Genomic DNA, 19,567 nt, shown 5'->3' on the forward strand with positions numbered 1-19,567 from the left:
TATATGAATGTTATACGTCAATTAATCTGACAATTTAATTTGATGTATGATTTTCTAATGCTAACCATGAATTCAGTGATCCGTAATTGTCATGAACGATCGGTACATGAGTAGCGATAGATTAGGCGTGTTGTGCTATCATAACATATTTAATCTAAATAAATCGGTGAAACTCGATCTATCAATTGCAGCTATCTCGATTGTTAGATTTTAGGATTAACTGTTTTCACGAAACTAAAATGATGTCTTTAATTAATATGGAACGCTATCGTGCCCAGTTGATTATTGGTAAGTTTTGACTGGATGCTGGGTTTGGTCAATTAATTTAGGAAAACACAAGAATTTTAGCGGCTATCCCTATTATTCTAAGGTTAATTGTTTGGAATAACACGAATAAATGATTGGTTAACCGATGAACAGTGAGATAATTAAATAGTGGAATCCCCTTGAATCAGTATTTTTCTCGTATTAATTTCTTCAATTTATTCTCGTCGATTAATTTTCAATTCTAGATTCATTATTCTTTCTTGCTTGGTAATTCTAGTTTAGATTATTTTATTTAGTAATTATCAAAACAAATCCCCCCTTTTTTATTTTTATTATCAAAAGAAAATATATCTACTGTTCCCTGTGGATTCGACCCTACTCACCATTACACTCGTTTTTATTTAAAAGAGTAGGAATTAATTGGGTGGTCAACGACAGCACACCAAATTTTGGCGCCGTTGCCGGGGAGCGGTGTAAGGTTAATTTCTTTTGATTTTTTTTATTTTTTATGCCTCGTTCTTCTCGTACAGGTAAACTTGAATACAATCCGGAAATCGAGAAGACAGCTAAGAGATTGAGAAAAGAAGCAAGATTAAAGCGTGAAAATCAACCATCATCATCATCTCCTGATTTGAACGTATCATCGGACTCCAACGATATAGAAAGCGAATCGGACATTGATCTTGAGGTTGAAAGAAGTGAAAGTGACGAAAAAAAAAATGGCAGGACAAGCTCAAAGAACACTCAGGGAGTTAGCTAATCCTAATGTTATTCAACAACCATTATCATTCAATTCCCTACTACTGGTGCTACTTTTGAATTAAAATCTGGCTTGATTCATTTATTGCCTACTTTTCGTGGTCTTGCAGGTGAAGATCCCCATAAACATCTGAAAGAGTTTCATATTGTTTGCACAGCCATGAAACCTCAAGGGATTACAGAGGAGCAAATTTCATTGCGAGCTTTTCCCTTCTCTTTAGCCGACAAAGCTAAAGATTGGCTCTACTACTTGCCCTCTGGGACGATAACGACTTGGGATAATATGAAACAACAATTTTTGGAGAAGTTCTTCCCAGCTTCGCGAGCAGCCAACATCAGGAAGGACATTTGTGGGATTAGACAGTTACAAGGAGAGACATTATATGAATATTGGGAGAGATTTAAGCAGTTATGTGCCAGTTGTCCTCAACATCAGATTCCAGAACAGCTCCTAGTCCAATATTTCTACGAGGGTCTCTCACTTTTTGATAGGAACATGATTGATGCTGCAAGTGGAGGTGCATTGGTAAACAAAACGCCTCAAGAGGCACGAGCTCTAATCTCCAACATGGCCGCCAATGCACAACAGTTTGGAACTAGACAAGATAACCCTCCACGACAAGTCAATGAGGTAATTGTTACTCCTATCGATCAAAAGTTAGATTCTTTGACATCTCTTTTGGAAAAGTTGGTTGTAGGGCAGGTACAACATGCCAAAGCTTGTGGCACATGTGCGATGGTTGGACATTCGACGGACACGTGCCCTACATTACAGGAAAATCCAACGCAGCAGGTTAATGCAATCAATGGATTTCCTGGACAGCCTCAACACCGATATGATCCGTATTCTAATAGCTACAATCCAGGATGGAAAGATCACCCAAATTTCAGCTACAGGAATCAAGGAGGTCAACAAGGATATCCACAACAAAATTTTCACAAATATCCATCACCTGCGCAAGCCTCTAACTCAGGTATATCCCTAGATGAAATCGTGAAGGCCTTAGCTGAGAACACTCAAAAATTTCAACAGGAAACGAGGGCTAGCATTCAGAATTTGAGCACTCAAGTAGGACAGTTGGCGACCTCAATTCACAAGTTGGAAGCAAAAAATTTAGGTAATATACCTTCTCAGACAGTGGTGAATCCAAGAGAGAATGTGAGTGCAATTACTTTGAGAAATTGTAAAGAATTAGATGTTCAAGAAATTGGGGTACAAGTATCAATCAAGCAAAAGGAAGAGAATGAGATAAAGGTTGAGGATAAAATAATCAATCAAGATGATGCTCCGAAAGATAAGTTTTCTCCTCTATTTGAGTATAAACCTATTCCCCCATTCCCTCTTGCATTGAACAGGAAATGTGAAAGTATTAAGGAGTTGAATGACACTCTTTGTAGAGGCGAGGTAAATATTCCTTCATTAGATGTTATTAAACCAGTACCTCGTTGTGCTAAAATTTTAAAAGAATTGTGTACTACAAAAAAAAAGACATAAATTGAAGGGATGTAAAAGGGAAAAGATAGGAGAACATGTTTCTGCTGTTATTCCAAAAACTATTCCTATCAAATGCAGTGATCCAGGTATGTTTTCTATCCCTTGTACTATTGGCGATACTAGACTTGAAAAGGCTATGTTGGATTTAGGTGCTTCTATCAATGTCATGTCTGATTCTGTTTATAATTATTTGAAACTTGGACCTCTGACTGAAACTGACATTGTGATCCAGTTGGCTGATAGGTCCACTGTATATCCTAGAGCTGTAATTGAAGATGTTCTTGTGAAAGTTGAAAATTTGGTTTTTCTCGCTGACTTTTATGTGCTTGACATGGAAAATGATGATTTAAACAGTAAAATTTTGCTAGGAAGACCATTTTTGAAAACTTCAAAGTCTGTCATAGATGTTAATAGTGGTACCATTACTATGGAATTTGATGGTGAGATTGCAAAGTTTAATATTTATGATACCATGAAATATCCTCTTAGTGAAAGCACTATTAATACTCTTGATATCGCTAATCACTTGTCACAAGAAAATTCAAAATTTGTGGATAAGAATGATTTAGAGGAGATTATTGAAAGACATTTTGAAAATTCTAATACTAGATTTTCTCTCTCTGATTCGCAGATATCTAAAATTGAGCGAAGACTCCCTCCAGATCGACCCAAGCATGTACTCATGAAAAAAGGAGGAAATATCCAAGGGAAAGAGATTTCCAAGAAATTCAAAGAAAACATGCACATGCTGAAATTTGCTATGAAAATATTCAAGCGGGATAAAGTGGACAAAGTGACCATCTATGAACCACCATGAGCAACAAGAAAGAATGAATGTCGAGCATAACGACTTAAAAAAATTGCGCTTTTGGGAGGAAACCCAAATTTTAGTTCTTGTATTTTTTTTATTTATTTTTCCAGTAGAGGTTTTAGCATAAGGTGTGACCACGCCTTACTGAAACACCTCTACTGTTTTTAAAAAAAAAAAAAAATTTACAGCAGAGGTTTTAGCATAAGGCGTGACCACGCCTTACTAAAACACCTCTACTGTTTTGAAAAAACAAAAAAAAAAAAAAATTTACAGCAGAGGTTTTACCATAAGACGTGGTCACGCCTTATTGAAACACCTCTACTGTTAAAAAAATAAAAAAAAATTACAGAAGAGGTTTTCGCATAAGACGTGGCCACGCCTTATTGAAACACCTCTTCTGCTAGGAATTTTTTCATTTTCAAAAAAAAAAAAAAATTTAACCTATTTCTTTTGTTTCTCTACAGCGCCGTCCAAGCACAACTGTGCATCTCCAAATCTTCCCTCCCATCTAGCGTCTCCCACTGTACAAATTTCAACACCATCACCACCTCTTACGTCTTCTCACAGCGCCGCCGCACACACCGCCGCAGCGCCACCTCCGTCTGCATCCCAACCAGAAACCCGCTCGCACCACACCGTTCCCCCACCGTAGCAGTAGATGATGTTTCTTTTCGATGCTCAACATTTTTCAGGGGAGTTCTATACCTTTTCCTACTATGTTATCGTTTTAGTTGACCATCTACTTTTTGTCATTGAGGACAATGCCAAGTTTAGGTGTGGGAGTTCTTGATTTGATTGTGAGAAGTTTGACTTGATTGTGGGATTTTTTTGATTTTTTTTTTAATTTTTCTATTTGATTTTTAGTATTTTGATTTAAATTTTTTGCATTTTTTTTTTAAAAAAAATAAAAATAGTGACGTTGTTAGTTCCTAGCATCTAGTTCATTTGTTATCTCTTTCTTCTGAATCATGATTGCTTCCGATGCGAAAAAAAATGATGTTTTCTTTGCATGCAAATGTTTTTGCATTCTCATGTTTGCATTATGAATAAGTTGCTCTTGATGATAGTTAGAGAGGACAAGTGTGTGGGATTTAACACAATTGCTATATTTTTTTTTTGGTGAGCTTTGAGCCTATGAGCAATCATGATATCTTGCTCCATTTTCTTTGATTGTGTGTTGTCATTGCATTGTTAATTTTTCTAGAACTTGCATTGTTATACATGTCTTTGTCAACACTTTGTGGTGGATTAGGTGCATAGACAAAATGATAAGGGCATTAGGTTTAAACCATTTTCTTTCGCATCATCTGAGCCGTTCTTTGAGCCTACCTTGATTCATAGACCCTTAGTGAACCAAGTTTGAGCCGCAGCCTTTTTTCTTTGAATAAAAATAACCACATTACAAACCGTGATAAATCGTTTTTGTTGGTTATCCCCTTTTTTTTGAACTTGGAATTGGAGAATCATGTAAACTTTTCACAAATAGCACCACTCAATCCAAAATAGTGTGAATTGTTGGAATTTAGTCAATCTCGAATCCTTATCGTCACCGTCTACAAAAAAAAAAAAAACAAAAACAAAAAAAAAACAAAAAAGAAAAGAAAGAGAAAGAAGAGAAGTAGACGAAGTGAGAAAGAAAAAAAGAACCGAAAAAAAAAATTTGCTCTTGATGTTATTACGAGGTTGAAGATGTTATTATTTGGATGCAATTGTTTTTGTGAAAAGTGCATATGATTTCTCTAATTCTATAGCTCATTGTGTTCTTTTATTATACCTTACCCCTAGCCACATTACAACCCATTTATAGCCTTTTTTTGTTTGTGTATTTTAATTCATTCATTTAGTGGAAGGATGTGATATATTTGCAAGCCTATGGTAAAAAATTTCAATGCATTTGACATGAGAGTTTGTTGATATATATCCTAGACACTAATGAGCGGAATGAGCGAACCTTGTGAGGAGTTGTTAAATCCCATGCATTTTACTTTCTACACATTCTGATTGCAGTGATTGTTCATGATGTTATTTTGTGAGATGCTCTGAAATTAAAATGTCTTGTTGCATGAAAAATGTTTTGGATAAGTAAAGGAAGCAGAAGGAGGACGAAAAATTGAGATAATGAATTGATCTATTTTATACTTGAGGACAAGCATCGTTTAGGTGTGGGGGATTTTGATAGGCTCATAATAGTTAGTATTTTTATTTTCATATTTCTCGTTATTTCAACCTCCGATATGTTTAGTTGATACATTTTTGTGTAATTTCATTGTAGGAGGAACTTTTACGGTCTTAGAGCAAATTTGAGCAAAAAAGATGATGTTTATCACATTTGAAGTTTCCAAGATAGAGTTTTAAAGAGAATGGCCAAATCAGAAGAAGTCCTGGAATAAGGCGTGGCCACGCCTTATGACGATACTTCAGCTGCCAAAAAATTACAAGAAGAGAAAATCTAAATAAAATATTATCTATTATTTTATATTTTATGATTAGGGTTAATTAAGAGGTTAGTGGGCTTTTAGCAAAAATTTAGACCCAAACAAATCTACTAATCAAGGAGGCGGCAGCTTTTCTTTTTCTCTCCAATCACAAACCAATTTCATTCCATTTTCTCACGTGAAGGAAGAGAGAGGCGCAAGACTCCAAATTTTCCTCCAACAAAATCGTTTGCTCCTTTATGCTTTCTTATTTCTTTTTCATGAATATTTTATATCAAACTGTGTTAGGCTAATTTTCTTAAACTGATTCAAGGGATAGTTTACTGTTTAATTTTATCACTGTGAGGTTTTGCACTTTAATTTATTATTCTTGTTTGCCCAAATATTCGTTGATTTATGATTTAATTATATGAATGTTATACGTCAATTAATCTGACAATTTAATTTGATGTATGATTTTCTAATGCTAACCATGAATTCAGTGATCCGTAATTGTCATGAACGATCGGTACATGAGTAGCGATAGATTAGGCGTGTTGTGCTATCATAACATATTTAATCTAAATAAATCGGTGAAACTCGATCTATCAATTGCAGCTATCTCGATTGTTAGATTTTAGGATTAACTGTTTTCACGAAACTAAAATGCTGTCTTTAATTAATATGGAACGCTATCGTGCCCAGTTGATTATTGGTAAGTTTTGACTGGATGCTGGGTTTGGTCAATTAATTTAGGAAAACACAAGAATTTTAGCGGCTATCCCTATTATTCTAAGGTTAATTGTTTGGAATAACACGAATAAATGATTGGTTAACCGATGAACAGTGAGATAATTAAATAGTGGAATCCCCTTGAATCAGTATTTTTCTCGTATTAATTTCTTCAATTTATTCTCGTCGATTAATTTTCAATTCTAGATTCATTATTCTTTCTTGCTTGGTAATTTTAGTTTAGATTATTTTATTTAGTAATTATCAAAACAAATCCCCCCTTTTTTATTTTTATTATCAAAAGAAATATATCTACTGTTCCCTATGGATTCGACCCTACTCACCATTACACTCGTTTTTATTTAAAAGAGTAGGAATTAATTGGGTGGTCAACGACAGCACACCATGATTTAATTGTGACGGTAAGAAAATTATAGGGATTCGTGAGGGACAAGGCCCGAGAGGGAGCCCGTTTATGGAAGAAGGCTTCCGAGGGAGCCCAATCGAATTTCCATCGAAAGTATATGATGATGATATGTAAGTTCAAGGCTCAGTTGACGGGTGAGAGTGTCGTTGATGTCCCCGCCGACTATAGGCCAAGGCACATAACAGAAAAGTGGTTAATGTTTCCTTGCCGCCTGGTACCATGGTTACAGCTGAGATTGATCAATCGACCGAATGATATAAAGATGTTCCAATTAATGAATGAAATTCGCCTTAAAGGAAATATATATGTATATGTTTATGATGAAAGGAAAAAAGGTTTAAAGGATGCATATTCATGAAAAATATATTTATTAAAAGTATTTTTCACTGTCGTATGTGAATGTATATGTATTACTTGTTCTCATGGTTAATATTTGTTGAGTCAATAGACTCACTAGTTGTGAATGATGTAGGTGAGCATGATTTTGATGATGTTGGAGTACCTGATGATTGAACTAGTTGGACTGATGGTGCACATAACCCGAGGACCTTTGCTAGTGTAATGCCCGAGATTCTTGTTAATATATCTGAATGGATTATATTGTATAAATAAGAAATGCAAGAACAGAAGGAGAGAAACGATGTGGCGAAACTTGAACTTATTGCCAAAGTAAGACCGCACCCGCGGTGCCAGACATGACCGCACCCACGGTGCATGGACAGAAAATGGAACAATTTTCCAGTAGCCACACCGCACCCGCGGTGCAAGAATGACCGCACCCACGGTACGAACAAGACCGCACCCGCGGTCGTCGAAATTCAGAAAATGAAAGTGCTGCCGAAACATGAGCGCACCCGCGGTGCAAGCATGACCGCACCCGCGGTGCGACGTTCAGTGCAAAGAGCTATGCCACGTTTCATGTTATTGCATGGCTATATATATACGTGGAACTCAATGCTTTGTCATTGTTTCAGAAGGGAAATCGAGAGCTTTGGAGAGAATTTTATTTCTTGAGTTTAGAATTTGATTTACAAAGGATCCGTCCATTAGAATTCGAATCTGACTTTAGTTCTGAGTTCCTCTCGACACGAGCTACACAAGGACGTAAGTTTTGTTACGTTCTGAGATGATTTGAAGTTATGATATTGTCAGAATTGAATATGAATCGGATATGATGTTTCTGCTACAGTAGACATTGTATAATTGAAGTCAGATTAAAGAATAAACTGTTTATACAATTGTTATGATTTTCAGAGTTGAATTGATCGAGATTTGATATCAGAGTTGTGTTGTTACTAATCTTAAGGGTACAGATATTGAGATTATGAATTGTACTGATACTGATTATAGTTCTAGTATTATATCTATGATGTTGAGATTGACGGGGTTATTCAGATTGTATTTTTATGCCGTCGAAACATCAGCAGACTGACATCTGATCAGATTTGATATTGATTAAGATTGCATTGTTATGTCGTTGATTTTGATCAGATTATGTATTGAGTTGAGGATTAATCAGAACAGATTCTGAACTGATTTATATACTGATATGGTATTTTTATGAATTGTCATTATTAGATTGATATGGACAGATTGGGTACCAGACTTCGTCTTCGTCAGACCTGGAAGACAAAGGTATAATTCATGTTTTGTTTGAGGAAGATACAACTCAAATTAGATCTAATTTGAGTTTCCCAACCAAAATCACATACTAGAATGATTATTTATATTATGATTTGTTTATAGAATTTGTATTCAAATATTTTGAGATGTTTATGCTTTGTTTATAGATTGATATTCATTGCATTTAAGATAGGTGAGTTTTGACAGAAACAGTCAAACTTCTAGATGTTCGGTGATATCGCAGCTTAGGGGAAGATCATTCTCCTATTGTAGATGTCGATACAGATCAGACCGAGTTCTAGGAATAAGACGTACAGTCACCCTGATTGGGAGGGTAGGTGACAACCATTGACGTCTTATTCACACCGGGATCCCTAGAGTTAGAATCGAGTCGAGTCAAGACATGATTTGATTTGACTAGCATGTTTAGATAGATTGGTTCCTAGACCAGGGAATCTATTGTTATTATTTGCATGCCTATTTTATTGTGATTTCAGAGATTTTGGAAACCATTGTTATTGCATGCTTATTTGATTTAGTTTCATAGACCGTGGAACCTATTGTTATTGATTATATGCATGATAGTATGCTTTATGATTTATATGGCGTTCTTGCATGTTTATCATGTTTTATACTGGGATATTTATATCTCACCGGAGTATCCGGCTGTTGTCTTGTTTGTATGTGTGCATGACAACAGGTGGGACATGATCAGGGTCGAGAAGATGATGAGAGATCAAGATTAGAGTGGTGATTCCGGACTTGGATATAGATAGGTTTCATTACTTGATTATAGTAGTTGAACCTTAGTTGAACTAGATGAATGTTATACAAGATTTGTATTTTTATACTGGTTTGTATAATAGCATGATTCCATTACCTTCCGCACTTGTATTTAAAAGAAAAAAATTTTAGACCCTGTTTATCTTAATTAATAATTAAATCTCAAAGATGATTAAGAGATTGATTAGCGTCCGGGTCCCCACAGCTAGTTTTTCCGAATTAGTATGATTTTAAAGATTTTACGACGTTTATGATTTTTTGGATGCTTTTGTGTAGTTTTGAGAGGAATTAAGATGTTTATACATTAATTTGAAAAATATTGGTTTTAGGTTTGGTTGACATTTTACGATTTTATGTTTTTCACTGCGTTTTGGATTTTCAAATAATTAGCCGATGAGTTTATTTTAAATGGTGCAAAGTATTTATACGTATATGTAAGTATATTCGGCCGAAAGTATTTTAAAAAATAAAGAAAAAAATAATTATATAGTATATTTTAAAGAAAACGAGTAGTAGACGCATCATTATATTTACCTATATTTATGTATTACATTATACACAGACAAAATATATGTAGAACGGCTAATAACAATGTTGGGTGCAATAATTGTCCTTGCTTGGTAGAGCGATCGAACCATGGTGCTTGTGCTGCTGTGCGGTTTAAAAGATTTGAGTTGCACCATTACCACTAGCTATAGCTTTTGGTAAAGCGGTAAGCACTCGGTCCTACAATTGGTATCAGAGCCAAGGTCATGGGTTCGATTCCCATTGATTGCAAGGAGTGCAATTATTAGGAGGGAGATTGTTGGGTGCAATAATTGTCCTTGCTTGGTAGAGCGATCGAACCATGGTGCTTGTGCTGCTGTGCAGTTTAAACGATTTGAGTTGCACCATTACCACTAGCTATAGCTTTTGGTAAAGCGGTAAGCACTCGGTCCTACAAACAATTAAAGAAAAATACCAGATAATAACTATCTTAGACCATGATTGTTATACTGAAATAGAATAAAGTAGGAATGAAATCAATTTTGAAATAGAATAAAAAATATATAATGAATGATAGATTTATTTCGTTCAAATAATTGGTAAAAAATGAAATATGAATTTTATGAAATTATTTTAATTATCAAAAAATTTATTAATTAAATTTCAAAATACTACTACTACTATTATTATTAAAAAATAATATAATTATAAATATGGAACTTAATATTTTATTTATTAAATAATTGTTTTTCAATAATTATTTTATTTTATTATATACTTTTATATTATTACTACGATACCCAAATAGTTCGGAAGGACTTTAGGACACCCTTGGGAGATTGTGTTATGCCTTGAAAGTCCTGTCAGTAGTTAGAAGATCGTTCGAGAGGGGTGTCCTAAAGTTCTTCCCCCAAACTATTTGGGTATCCCTCTTGATGCGGAGATAGATTGAGATCAGCTGATTTTAGTACGCTTAATTATGTGCAAGGAATTGCCTTATTGAGTAACGAAAAGAAGACTACTTCCTGAAACTTTAACAAACTCCGCACCAGTGTATTAATCCATTTTTAATTAAATTATAATTTTAATTATTATCATCATCATTATTATTTTTGGTATATAAATTTTATGATTGTAATTGTAATAAAATATTATTATTATTATGAAGATATAAATTTATACTAGTGAAGCTAAATAAAGAAAACATCACTTTGCAGCCTTCTTTCCTCTATTCTTCTTGTTTTCAATCGGAGATGGCAGAAGTTAGGATGGAAAGCCTCACACGTTGGATCAATTTTTATTTATATGAGCTTATATTTGAATAATTATACGTTTTTTGTGTTGTCTTTTAAGTTAAGTCTAAAAATAAAATGATCAGTTAAAGTTTTGACTATTCATGAGCTTTAATCTATCTAATAGATTGCTATCAAAAAATAATTAAAGAATAAAACATTCCATTCATATGTAAATATAAATTGCTCATATTTATACGAAACAAGCACCCAAAAATCAGAATTTAATTAAGTATTGTTTTGTTAAACTAGTATACAAGTATACAACGTCACTATATTTATTTATTTGTCAAACGTAGCATCTTTTTCCATGGGCCCATTATCGAAGGAAGGTGGCTTTTTTGTATGAGGGTGGTGGAGAAAAGGGATCTAAGAAAATACGAGGGAGCCACCACCACTCTTGCATGAAAATGGCACGTAGCCAAATATATTCTTATTTAAAATTTCATATAATAAAGTCATGTAATACGTCTGCTGTATAAAGGAGCACATCATCACATGTTTCAGCTCACATGTGTGGTTATTCTCTATAAGCTTGTAGAATATTGGAGAGCCTAACAAACTAACAGGATTGATTCTTTTATTGTTAATTTGTTAATTATAGATTATCTCTCTTACACATGTATATAAATACCCATGTAATTTCTCAGTTGAATATAGTGAAGATACTTAATATTCTTCCAATTAAATTCTCCCTTTTCTATTTTCTATCTTGGTATCAGAGCACTCAATGGCGGAAGCCACTTCTCACGCAGACTCCAGTGTCTACACCATACCCAATCTTAGCCTCAACCCTCCGTTTGTAAACCCAGCAAATCAAATTAATGATGTGAAACTAAATGACGACAATTTTCTTCTCTAGCAACTACAGATTCTCTCGGGTATTAGAGGACTGGCTGCCAAGCGTGTTTTGTGCTTGTCGACCTCACCATTCTCCTTTAACTTTGTCTTGTAAACCAACTTTACACCAATTGTCTTATGCCCTTTTGGAAGATCACATAGCTTTCATGAATCATTTCTTTCAATGGCTATAATTTCAGCATCCATATCCTTTCTCCATTTTGATTCTTTGACAACCACTTCAAAAATGGTAGGATCACAATCTCCCTTAGAATGTCTGTTATTGGCCCACAAATGTCGGAATGAACAATCCCCAATGCCTTCTTTGCCCTCCAGGATTTTCCTTGTGGGAATTGATTATGGTGTTGTTTTCTAACAACACATTCATCACAAACTTGAGAAGAAACTATAATTTGAGGAAGCCCTGTCACCATGTTATTTTACTGTAGCGTTTTCAATCAACCAAAATTCAGATGCACGTAGCGAAAGTGCCATAGCCATGCCTTGTCTTCTAACTTTGCTGAGAAGCATGAATGTGTAGTGTTGTGGAGATAAAGTGGGAACATATGATTCGCCGTCATGTTAACTTGAGCATTTAAGGCCAACTTTGGGTCTTGAATTTGACATACTCTATCTTTGATAAAAAATCTCATATATTTTTTCTTGCAACTGACTCACACTACGCAAGTTGGCCTTTAAATCTGGCACAAAAAGAACATTAGCAATAGTGTGGGCGGAATTTCCTTTGGTTTGGATTGTTACCTTTCCTTTTTCCCATAACAGAAATTTTAGAGTTGTCACCAAACTTAACAGAGCTGCAAAAGAATTCTTCCAATTCAGAAAATGCCTTCTTCTCTCCACACATGTGGTTGCTACAACCAGTGTCTATATACCACATGTTTTGTTCAGTTTCTTTCTTCACGTGACACACGATCAAAAGAGACACATCTTCTTCCTTTTCTCGAAAATTAGATTGACCTCCACTTTGTTTATTCAAATCTGTTTGACATTCTAATTTATAAAGTCCATACCTATGACATTTGAAACATTCAACATTGGACTTATCTGATGACTTTGATCTATAATTTGTTGGATGGTGGCCTCCACGTCCTCTACCTCTTCTTTGATGATGATGATTTTTTTGTTGGTTCACATGATCATTGTTTCTTCTTCCTCCTCTTCTTCGTCCTCTATTAGCTCTACCAGGTGTAGAGTGATTTTCTGATAGGGCTTTCAATGCTTGTTCTTCTTTTTCTTGCCGGTTAATTTTTTGATCATGAACCAAAAAAACTTTGTAATAAATCAGTTGACATTAAACCAACATCATTTGCTTCTTCTATATCACAGACAACAAAATTAATTTTGGTGTCAGGGATCGAAGAATTTTCTCAACAATGAGAACATCCTCTGTCTTGTCGCCATGGATCTGCATCTTGTTAACAATTGTCATTGTTCTTGAAAAATATTCTATAACTGATTCTCCTGACTTCATTCGAAGTATTTCGAACTCCGAACGAGGTGCATGCTGCCTCTTAGCTCTCGTTGTACCTCGGTACTTCTTCTTCATGGAATACCAAATACGCTTGGATGTGTCTTGGCAAAGATGTTTTCCAAGATTGAGTGGTCAATAGCTCGGAAGAGAATTCTTTGCTTCAAGATCCTTTAATTTCAGCCCTTCAACATCTGTCTTTTGCGCATTTGTCATCACAACACTTGTTGTTGGTTCTGATACTGCAGAAACTACAACGTCCCATATTCTTTGGACCTCAAGAAGTTCTCCATGACCATGCTCCAGTGATCAGAGTTACCAACAAAGCATGGAATGGCTGCCAGTACAAAACTTTCGGAAGCCATCAGTTTCACTTTTTCCTCCTTGGAACTCAACCTTCTCTGGTACCACGGATGGAAACCAAAAAATACTGTATGACGTGTTTTTCACAAACAATAAGAAGCAGAGGATAAATATTTGATAAACAAAATACATAACTTAAAGTAACATGAAAATAGACATTATCCAACATTCAAAAACAAACTCCTATTGACTAGATAAATAGAAACAAACTTATAGACACTCCTAAAGACTAGGACAACCCAAACATGTAGAAACAAAAGAAATTAAAATTTCTAAAAAATAGGCTCGATTTTTGTTAGCGTAAACCCCACATGACGCGAGAAGAGGGGCAAGGAAGGCGGCTTGGGTGAAGCCAGGTATAGACTGAGATAACTCCACAGGGCCTAAAATCACTTCCGTCGACAGATTGGAAAATCAATGATAGAAGAGAGTATCTTGATGGTAGAAGATGGCGATACCGATGTGGTAAATTACGTATATGTAATTCTTTTAAGACGAGTGGTAATACTTCATGTTTCACTCTAGATATTAGCTTGTCTTTCAGAAGTAGTTTTCGATTTTTTTATTACAATTCATGTTTGATATTATTTAAAATATCAAAGATTGAAATATTAAAAAAAATATTATCTTTAGGACTTCTGCTTCAACTTCTCTTTATTGTTTAAAAATTTCAATTTCTCAATGAAAATTTATAATTTTCCTTTTCTTTTTAACTTTTTCACAATTTAATTGTTTAAATGTCAAATTTGTTTCTATCAGGTTTTTGCACTTTTTTTGGGTACAATTTATTTGGATAATAATTTATTGGTTGATATTTGTTTTGTTTATTAAGCTAGTTCCATTTAATCAATTCTAAATTAATTTAAATCTGATTCATAGAAAAAATTTGAAATTACATGTCCTATGTACATACTATTTTAAATGAAATTTCGATACATCTGATATAAGTTAAAATGAGTCATATGCATCTTTCATAAAATAATTATCTGAACTATACATAAAGATATTATATTCAAAATAATTACATGAATCATATGTAAAGATATTGGGTTTTTTTTAAAAAAAATTAAAAATTATTTAATTCAAAAATAAGGTAGGTTGTGGAGTTTGGCAAAATTTAGCTAAAATGCCATTATCAATGACGGACGTTGCAAAATAGCAATGTCCAAGCTATCATGTGCAGCTGCACATGCAGCAGATAATACTTTTTATTTTTAATTATTTTCATTATTATTATTTCTTTATTGAATTTGGACACATATCTTATTAGTAAAATAAGAAGGCTACATGGAAAAAATGAGAATTGAAACTTAAGTTCGATAATTTTAAAAATAGATCACTTTAGATAGTGAGTTATTCAACAAATTTTTTTAGAAAACAATTCCTTTATATGTAAATTAAAATATGATTAATTAATTTATCTTTTAAAAAAATTTGAACTTATTTAAGTTTTTTTTAAAAAAAACTTATTTAAATATATGAGGGTTTAGTTTTCGAAAAAAATATATATGCGTATCCATCCATTTCCTATTTTACTAAGGGCATCTCCAATCCCTACACCAAAATTGCGTTTCGATACAGGGGTTGTTCTCAATGTAGCGCAGCTCCATTTCCATCTGCGCCAAATGAGTTTTATTGTTTTAAATTTTTTTGTTTTTTTAATTATAAATATTTATATTAAAAATTATAATTATTATTTATATAATAATATGATATTATTATATTATTTTAATAATTAGATTATTTAATTTAATAATAAAAATTGAAATATTTAATTATTAAAATTTATATATAAATTTTAAAATAATTTTATAATTAAACATCTAACACACAAATTTATTGAATAATATTTAAACATTCAAGCACACAATTAAAATAAACATACGAATTCGAATTCAGATAATAAAAATGTAAATATAATAAAAGATAAACAAACAAAATAAAAATATGAATTTTTCGTTCGATATAAAAAAAAATTAAAGACAAAGAAGCTCATTATGCGTTACGAAATGCTATAATTGATAATTTATAAGATGAATATGGTCGTTCAAATATTTAAAATGATATTCGTAATATGTTATTTAATTTAATTTTGGGTATTAATTTTATTTCACCAATTTTAATTATTTTTATTTCAATTCGTATAATATAGATTTCTATAATATATTTCAAACAATTAATTTAATCATTTAATAATATTATCTTTATTATTAATAATATAATATTAATTATATCAAATATAAAATATAATTATAATTATATCACTAAATTTAAAAAATACACATTTAATAATTAATAAGAAAAAAATTAAATAAATCAAATAAAAAAAATATTTCGAGAATATTCTTTTTTAGAGTAAGATTTGAAGTAGATAGGTTGAAGATGAATATTGTATTTGACGCAGAAATTGCACTATTTTAAAATAGAGTTGTTTTAAAATAGAGTTTTGGGTTGGAGATACCTAATAGATATGAGTCCAAATTCATAAAAGTGCATATACAGATATAAAAGTGATTTTTTTAGAAATTTGTTGTAATTAGATCTCAAACTTGAAATTTTGTCTCAAATTTGAGATCTTGGTGCGAGTGAAGCTATAAGTAATTGGCCATAAAATGATAATTCTTATTTCCTCGTCCCACTATTTCCTTGGCATAATTGTCAAACAAAAAACTTTCATCGAAAGAAATGCAAAATCTTTCTATATTCTCTCTAAAATGTGACTTCAACTTAAATATTCGTATGAATAGTACTTAAAGACACGAACATGGAAATCATCGTTTCCATTTTCATGTTGATGCTTTTGCATTTGCTTCGCTGAGATTACCAATGATTTTTTACATTGCCGCAACTCAATATATCGAAGTGTCTCTATTTCTCCTATACCACTAGGAATCTCATTAATCCGCTCGACACGCTCAAGAATCAACCTTTCAAGACATGGGAAATGCTCTTTTTCCATTTCCCACGTCGACAGAGAATCCAAGGAAGAGTGGAAGTACTTGAGTTGAAGAAATTGACCTTCCATCATCACCCACTTTGAATCTTTATTGACTGCCATCCTTGTCATCTCGAGTACTTGAAGATTCGGAAGCGACCCAATTATGGTCATATTTTCCCAAGGAAAAAGGATTCCTCGTAGAGATAACTTCTTTAGACCGATTGGAAAAGCATGGTTCCATGTCATCGAGCGAGCAGGCCTAGTGCGCATTGAGATTTGCAAATCCTCGAGGCTTTGTAAATGGCAAAGGTTTTCGAGATTATAATAATCCCAATCATGATTCTTCATATAATATACAACAGCCAATTTCTTCAGATTCACAAGTTTTTTGATGATCTCTTCGGTAAATATGAAATCGGCCACTGTCTCAATTGTTTGTAGATCACTTTCATGAACAACTCCTATATCAGAGGGATAGGAAAAATGAATATTATCGTTCCAGATCAGATGCCTTAACTTCGGCATCTTCAAAATTTCATATGGTACTTGCAATTTACTTTCTCGTCCCCAGTCGACTACGCAAACATCTATAGTTTCGAGATTGGGATGTTTGGATATTGAGAATGGAAATCCATCGGGGCATGATGCATAGTCTAAGGCAAAAGCAAAGTACCTTAAATGGACGAATGTAGAGATTACAGATGAAAAATTCGTCCAAGTTACTTGGGGTGCATCCAAGATACCGATGTTCCTAGAACATAGATGTAATCTTGGCTCCTGATATCCCTGGGAGAAAAGTAGAACCGAATGTACGCTCGAATCTAGGATTTTCCATTCTTGAAAATCCTTCGTGCAATGAATTCTTAGGCGGCGATATGGATTCTCTACAAATTCTGTTCTGGAATTGGTTTTGGATGACACATGATAAAGAAACCCCTCTTCTTCAGCTTTTGTTATGCAAATCTCCCTCAACATATCATGGATTCCAACAGTTTCGAGCTTCCCATCAGGCCCTTTCTTGCTCACTAAGAGCAAACTTCTGTTCACCAGATCCTCCAAATAACGTTCCCCCACATCTTCCAACCATTTGAACTGATCCTTTGGTTTCAGAAATCCCTCAGCAACCCACAACTTGATTAGCTTAGAAACATCAATTTCAGAATCTTCAGGAAAAGCTGCTATGTAGAGGAAGCATGGTTTTAGTCGAAGAGGTAACCGATCATAACTAAAACACAGTATCTTTGAGCACTGAAGGGCAATTGTAGGCTCTTTAGAACTTATATTTTCCGAAACATTTTCCCACACTTCTTCTCTCATCACGTTGCCTGAAGAAAGGATTAGTCCTGCAACCACCACGATGGTGAGTGGAAGTCCCCCACAATTTTCCGCAATCTTCTTCCCGACTTCCACCAGTTGGAGAGGACAAGACTGTTGTTCAAAAACACTTTCTTGAAGTAATTTCCAACTTTGATCATTATTTAAACACTTCATTTGGTGAACAGGAGCATCTGAAGATCTCGCATGAGAAGCCACATCTAATAGCCTCGTGGTTAACAAGATTCGACTTCCACTACCATCATCTGGGAATGTCATCTTCAAATCATCCCATGCCTGGGTACTCCATATATCATCAATCACAATGAGATATCGCCTCCCAATGAGAATTTGATACACTAGTTTTTCCAGTTCTGCTTCGTTCCCATTAGATTGCTCATTCTTGAGGGACTTCAAAAGCCCTGAAAGAACATCTCTCCTTTGATACTCTTGCGACACTGTGATCCATGCGCATTTGTCGAAGTATTGAGAAAGGATTGAATCGTCGTAAGCTTTTCTAGCCAGAGTCGTCTTCCCGATACCCCCCATCCCAACAACTGGGATAATTTGGAGTTTAGCAGAGTCTTCGTATAACCGTTCTTTGATTGCGAGCAAGTCATCATCAAATCCCACAACCATTTTTTTGGCAGTGGCTTGGACCGTGGATGAACGATCAACATGAAAAGAATAAGATACGGATCGGAGATCTTTAGCCGTGTCACCGTTGTTCATCTTCATCATCTCTCTCCAAATAAAACCAATCCTGTCAGACGCCATGGTTAAGTTTCGACCCAAGTTCAAATTAACATCTTCAGAACTCCCTTCATCATCAATAGTTGACACCGAAAACTGATACGAATCCATGAAATCTTTATATTCATATGCAGCTTTTCTAATCCTATTTCCCTTACGACCAAGAGTTGACACCGAAAACTGATACGAATCCATGAAATCTTGAGCTTCATATGCAGCTTTTCTAATCCTATTTCCCTCACGACCAAGTGTTTCTTGATACTTATCTGGAAAATCTTCAAAGAAAGCAACGATGAAATCAACTTTTTCCTTGAGAGAAACATTATTTTTTTTGTGAAGAGGATCGATATACTTGTCAAGATCCAAAATCTCTCGTGATGATCGAGCAACAGCAAGAAGCGCAGCATAAACAGCAGCCATGGGAGGAGACAAAAATGGAGCAAGTACAAATTCATGTGATAGTTGATTGTTTAGTCAATTAATTATTTAGCTTGTGGGAAACAGCTGGTAGCATCCATTAATCATTATAATATAATAAATCATTCTAATTTCTATGCATCTATAAAATATTCATTTATGAAAATTAAATTTTCTCCTATCAATTATTTTAAATTTTTATTAACTTAAATATGATTTATTAAAATAATTTGTACAAGTTGTATAGTGAGTTTGGTAAATGTCGACTCAAATTTTAATATTTGTTAAATTTTAATTATACATATATATACATATATATGTATGTATATATATCTATATATATATTCTTTATTTGACGATGGAG

The 19,567-nt window shown here is 33.8% G+C and overlaps 2 protein-coding genes and 1 non-coding gene across 3 annotated transcripts; 1 reads left to right on the forward strand and 2 right to left on the reverse strand.

Moving 5' to 3' along the window:
• Positions 1-412: 412 nt before the first annotated feature.
• Positions 413-3,338, forward strand: LOC140802891 (uncharacterized). Its single transcript, XM_073158511.1, has 4 exons — positions 413-419; positions 798-971; positions 1,137-2,431; positions 2,529-3,338. The coding sequence occupies exons 1-4, from the start codon at positions 413-415 to the stop codon at positions 3,336-3,338; spliced, it is 2,286 nt and encodes a 761-aa protein (XP_073014612.1).
• On the reverse strand, positions 1,358-1,464 carry LOC140804111 (small nucleolar RNA R71). The gene has a single exon (XR_012112070.1). It is a non-coding gene; the product is annotated as a small nucleolar RNA R71 (small nucleolar RNA).
• Positions 3,339-16,489: 13,151 nt separating the features above from the next.
• Positions 16,490-19,285, reverse strand: LOC140803378 (putative late blight resistance protein homolog R1B-16). The gene is made up of 2 exons (XM_073159242.1): positions 17,393-19,285; positions 16,490-17,180 (listed from the first exon to the last, which is right to left on the reverse strand). Exons 1-2 carry the CDS (start codon positions 19,204-19,206, stop codon positions 17,168-17,170), a joined length of 1,827 nt encoding a protein of 608 aa, XP_073015343.1. The 5' UTR covers positions 19,207-19,285; the 3' UTR covers positions 16,490-17,167.
• Between the last annotated feature and the right edge of the window lie 282 nt (positions 19,286-19,567).

Source organism: Primulina eburnea, chromosome 10 (genome assembly GCF_022965805.1).
Source record: "Primulina eburnea isolate SZY01 chromosome 10, ASM2296580v1, whole genome shotgun sequence".
In the NCBI taxonomy this organism is placed as follows: domain Eukaryota; kingdom Viridiplantae; phylum Streptophyta; class Magnoliopsida; order Lamiales; family Gesneriaceae; genus Primulina; species Primulina eburnea.